Consider the following 5,355-nt stretch of genomic DNA (forward strand, 5'->3'; position numbering starts at 1 on the left):
GGCTGGAGGTGTGAGTCAGTCTCCCGGGGACCCGGCCGCTGGAAGGAAGGAGAAATGCTTACTCTGTAGAGATGAGCCAGGTTTGCCGCCGCCGGTGGGCTTCGGTGTGGAAACGCGCGCGGACTCTGCCCCGGTAAGGAGCGCGATGCCGTCCCCTCTTTCACTCCTGTCTCCACCTCCCCGGCTCCTGCTGCTCCCCCGCCCCGGCGCCCGCGGGACGAAGCAAAAGTTTCCTCGTCGCCTCTCCCGGATCGGGAGCGCTGCCCTGATCGGCGTTAACCCTTTCGCTGCGCCGCGCAGCTGTCACACCCCCACCCCCGGCCTGAGTTTCGCTGTTCGTCCCCTCTCCCCCTTCAACGCCGAGGGTCCGGCACTGTCGCACTGCTCGCCTCGACCGCGGTCAGGACGGGGCGCGGGGCTGGTCCCGAGGCGGCGGCGGGCGCAGGGGAGCTGTGTCTTGCCGCGACCCCCGCCTCAGCCTCTTCGGGTGGCTCGGTTGTGCCTCCCGGGAGGGTCGGTCCCGGAGGGGTGCTGGGGGTCTCCCCCGAACACACAGTCGCTTAGCCCTTAATCTCTTTCTCGGAAGATCGTGCGCTTTCAGTCTTCGTGTTTCGTTTTTCCCGGAGGAGGGGTGTGAATTTCATAGTAGCTGCGTATCCAAAAAGGAAAAATGAAGGGATTTTACGCCGGATTGAGCGTCATTCTCAACTACCGGCATAGGCACAGATTTTGGTTCCTCATGAGCGTTATGGAAAGAGCGTGACCCTAATACCTGTTCGAGGATAGGTTTGATAACAGTGCTTCTGTCCTGAACAGACAGAGGGGCTGAAGGACTTGCTGGAATTGTCCTGCTAGGCTCATATCCACTGCTTTGAGATACTAATTCTAGGAGGTACCATCAAAATCAAAAGGGATAGATCAACTTTTTTAAAAAATATTTTATTTCCCCTGCTTCTTTTCTGGTTTGACCCCCAAGAACACATTTCAGTGCTTTGTGCAGGGCTGCTGCTGCTACAGTGATGCTGGCAGGATGTCGGCTTTCTCAGCCTTCCATGCCAAAGGATAAGGGGACGTCAGGAGGAGGCGGGGGGGCCAGGTTGTTTTGAAAGTTGTTTGTGTGTTGAAAGCCGGTGGGAAAGTTCAGGCTTCCCCATTTGGAAGAGGCAAGGCTGGGTTCCGCTCTTCCAACATGCGCTTTCCATTTTTAGCTTCATTCAGACGCAGACAGCAGTTCCTTTCCTCTTCCTCTCCTTGTTTGTGTGACACTTTTCTGAGGCAGCTTTTCCACAGGCGACTAAGTGGTCTTGCGGCCATGACCCCACATTTTCTTCAGCACGGAATATTCTTTTCTCTCTGAAGCATTAAGGAAAGGGTCTGAAAAAGGTAAAGTTGTTGTCACAGCCTAGGGATTTTCTCCTCTTTGTTTTTGTTCCCTCATTACTACCGAGGCTGGCATTTTAAAGTGCTGCTTCAGTCAGAGCAGCTTCGTTTACACTGCTTTTTGGCTATTACTCAACTGTACCAACTATCCTGCATACGCTTTTAAAGTGTCACAGACTACTGTATTAGTCACACTGTATCAACGGAAACCACAACACTGAAGGACAATGAGGATTAAAGGCTGTTTTCTTTTTTTCCAGGCTGCTACACAGTGTAGCTCGGACGCTGTGAGTTTCAAGAATCTGGTGAAAGGGAGAGAGTGGACAATGAAAATGGACATGGAGGATGCTGACATGACTCTGTGGACAGAGGCTGATTTTGAAGAGAAGTGCACATATATTGTAAATGATCACCCGCTGGATCCCAGTGCCGATGGAGGCACCCTAACTCAGGCAGAGGCTTCCTTGCCAAGGAACTTGACTTTCAAATATGCATCTAACTGCAAAGAGGTAAGCGGCAGTGCTCTGGGGAAGGTTGGAGTCAGACAAGCCAAATCACAGCGCTTTGGAAAGCGTGTGCTCACCCTGTCTTTGATTCTTTAGCATACACACACACACACCCTACCAACAACAACAAATGCTGCCTGCTGGCTTTTAATATGGGACCCTAATAACTCTTTTAAGAATCTGTGTGCTGGTCATCTGTTGTGTAATATTTCCACTGAAAATTGCAGCCAACCTATCCCTGAAACTGCTTCTGTACCAATTCGCAAACAGTTAAATTTTCACACAATTTGAACAGCATCTGAATAAGCGTATTTAAACTGTGGGGTAGTTCTTTGTGCCAATTTCTAGGCTGCTGTTTGCCAGGACCATTCATTGCCTCTGGCTCAGAGATTAAAGTGCCTCGGTTGTCCAATAAATAGCTTTAAAAAAGTAAAGGGAAAAAAAAACAAAAACAAATTCCTGGAAATGTGTTTAATTATTTCTTTTTGTTTTCCCTTTGGTTATGAAATTGCTTTATTCTTTTCGTGAGCTTGTTGTATTCCCGACTTCCTAAATTCTTAAAAACTCTCTGGCATGTCGGTTAAGGAAGTAATGGTAGAACTGTAGCAAGCTTGACAGAAGGGCGGCCGTAGCTTAAATTAACTTTTGTTTATCTGGGACAGTATCTTCACTGGTAGCTAGCTGTGCGAGTCTGTCCTATCCTTGTCCCTGGAGTGGGTACATTCTTTGTTGTTGTTTCAGAAGGGCTGGAAAGAAATGAGCCCGGATGAGCAATTTGGTTTTGTGTTTACTCCTTCGTATAGAGTAGCTATTATAGCTAGGTGTGATGTTCGGTAGTGTAACAACCCAGGGGACAACCCTTCATTTCTCCCTGTGCTGAGACTTGTGGTATAGCAACTATTACCTGTGCTTCTGCTTTGGCTAAGCATACTGACCACAGAGCTGAAAAGAAGAGGTACACTCATCCATGCCTATCAAATATTTCCTTCCAGAGCAGGTACTTGTTTAATCCTGTGCACAGAAGTAGGGCCAGACCCCCAGCTGAAGGGTGTTGACACCACAGAATTTAGCTTGGCAGTGCCTAATAGAGTGCCAAGTAGGTTTGGTAAGAGGTTAAAGCTAAATTCTCCTTAAAGTCACTCTTCTCTTCCCATCTGCCCTGCCCTGCCAAACTTTGGCAGAGAAAGGTCATGCTCCAGAAAAAAAGTGTGAAACCTGGTTCTGTGTTATTGCATTGTTAGATAGGTCTTAGTTTGGCGTGAAGAGGGAAATAAAGCTGTGACTCTGCCATGGAATACAGGAGGATTTCTTGGTTGAAGGATGAGCTTACAGTGTGACAGCTCCGGTCAGTCCTTGGCAGCCGGCTGATGACTGATTGGCTGCTGAGGCTGCTTGCTCTCTCTGCCCCTGTCGAGTCCTGCTGCCGCGGCTGGAGACATCCAAAGAGCTTTCAAAATTTCCAACACTGTGTTTGGAAATACCGAGGTGTAATTTCCTTATTCTCTAGTTCAGGTCAGTGAATCAGGAGGATTGCTGCCATCTCTGTATAAGAGGTGGGGGGAGAGAGAAGTTGTTGAAAGATTTCTGGTTCTTCCTTGTAAATGTGACCCGTGCAGCTCCCTGCTAGTGGGAGTCTGAATATAGGACATCCTCCTTTTGTTCTCCAAAGCTCCCCCCGGTCTTTCATTTGTGCTGAATTGCACCTACCCTTAGGAGCAATAGGAGCTTTTAAACCCTGACTCTCTTTAAGGTAGCTCTGAAAAAAAGGGCAGATATGTGCTCTTTTGCCCACCTTCTGTGAAGGCTACACTCTGGTGAATGTATGGACAGGTCTCTCATTTGCTGCTAATCCACAGGGTGAAGTAGCTGTAAATGGCATGATCTGCTTGTGTGCTAGCAACTTCTGACATGAAACACTATTTTTTTTCTGTTTGCCTTCTGAGTGTGATTTTGTTTAGTGGCGTCAGGATTGGGTACATGTATTGCTTTTGCAAGTTGCTGTTTGTGGGTCAGTGAGGGAGCCTGATTCTGGTTTTGACCTCCTGGAAAACCACTGGAGTCCTGACAGCTCGGTAGGGTGGGTTTTTATCACTTGCAAAAGGATGAGGTAAGAGTTCGGGGGATGCATGCGTGCGTGTTTGCCAGTGGGTTTCAGATGTGAGCTGTCTTCATTGTTAACTTTGGGGAGAGCTGTGGCTTCATCTGGTTGAGTTTTAAATGCTGAGTCAGTTTATTGTCAAAAAAACATATATATCGCTTGTGAAATGCTGATACTGTCATGATTAGATCATGAAATCCTGGTGCTGTCACAATTAGTATTGTATCTCCGGCAGGAGCAGGAAAAGTACTGCATGCCTGCTTAGGAGGGAGGAAGTATGGCCACAGCTATTTGGGGAGTGCTGCTTTTTCTGTATCTTCTCCTTGCATGCTTTATGGAGCTCCTCTTTAAAGGTTTATGCAATTTGCAAGGGAGCCCGTGACACGTCATCATACTCTTGTTTATTCTTGGATCTTGATCAGGGACTTTTCTGAAGAACACATTTTTTGTTGTGAGTTCACAGAATGTGTCAGCATTTTAAAAAATTAATTACTACTGCTCATAACATTTTAGGCTGTTAGATTTACATAAAGTCATTTATTTATTTCTATGTGTGAATTATTTATCCTTTCCCCCAGTTTTGGCAATTGTCAAAAAATGATGAAATGTGGTGTCAGGCTTATGCTTAGAAGGCCATATGTGAATGATCTTTTCATGCAGACATTTAAAAACATTTTTTTCAGTAATCTTCCCTTTGGTCTTGGTGTTTAAAGCTCAAACAGCCCTTCTTGATATAAAGTGACAGTTACTCTGCTGTCTTGAATATTACTAGTGTCTCATCCTGGTCCGTGAGCTTCGGCAGAGGAAAACATATCTTGGCAAAACACCCATTACTGTTGCATATATCTGTTAAGGCCATTTATTAGAGACAGACCCTGAATCAGTGATTTTGGTGAAAGCAGTGATTTTGAGCTGTTACGAACTGTGCCTCAGTGACCTCAGACACTTGCTCTCCCCTATTGCTTTTATTTATTTTTTGTGCGGTCACCGAGGACGCCATCTGAAAGCATTCTGTTTTGTGGCATCACTTTTAGAAAACTGGTTACTGAACAAAGGGGTAAAAACTACATAACTGTAGAACTAATAGCTAAAAAAAAATTTAAATCAATGTTATTCCAGGACACACGATGGCCCGCCCTGTTTGCGTGTGGAGAATACTGTTGTTTTAATGAAGCCAATAAGAATTTGTTCGGTGTTTTGGTTTTCTAAAGCAGTTTAGTGGTCCCATTGCAAAATACCCTCCCCTTGCAGAATTAGCAGGAGTCGTTGTTTACTTCAGTGCCCTCTCCCCAAACAAAGATGCAGGAGCGTTGATCTTCCAAAGCTCCGTCTCAGATCAAACTGGGACCGGAGCCCATCCGCCACATGCCC

General features: G+C 46.5%; 1 protein-coding gene and 1 long non-coding RNA gene across 11 annotated transcripts in view; one reads left to right on the forward strand and one right to left on the reverse strand.

Annotated features, from left to right (window-relative positions):
* Positions 1-832, reverse strand: part of LOC108448008 — a 5,864-nt gene extending 5,032 nt beyond the window's left edge. The window contains exon 1 of the long non-coding RNA XR_001863763.1: positions 63-832. This is a non-coding gene — a long non-coding RNA (uncharacterized LOC108448008). The remainder of the gene's footprint in view (positions 1-62) is intronic.
* PRDM1 (PR/SET domain 1) overlaps positions 1-5,355 on the forward strand; it is a 111,204-nt gene that overhangs the window by 87,487 nt on the left and 18,362 nt on the right. For 6 of the 10 annotated variants that reach the window (XM_017739639.1, XM_017739638.1, XM_017739637.1 and 3 more), the window contains one exon: positions 1,641-1,889. In XM_017739639.1, the coding sequence (XP_017595128.1) occupies positions 1,707-1,889 (183 nt within the window). In that variant the 5' untranslated portion in view covers positions 1,641-1,706. Of the gene's footprint in view, positions 1-6; positions 134-1,274; positions 1,384-1,405; positions 1,890-5,355 lie in introns of those variants that run through there. The other 4 variants (XM_017739644.1, XM_017739640.1, XM_017739645.1 and 1 more) reach the window with 4 other exon arrangements.

The sequence above is a fragment of the Corvus brachyrhynchos genome, unplaced genomic scaffold (genome assembly GCF_000691975.1).
Source record: "Corvus brachyrhynchos isolate BGI_N302 unplaced genomic scaffold, ASM69197v1 scaffold14, whole genome shotgun sequence".
Lineage (NCBI taxonomy): Eukaryota > Metazoa > Chordata > Aves > Passeriformes > Corvidae > Corvus > Corvus brachyrhynchos.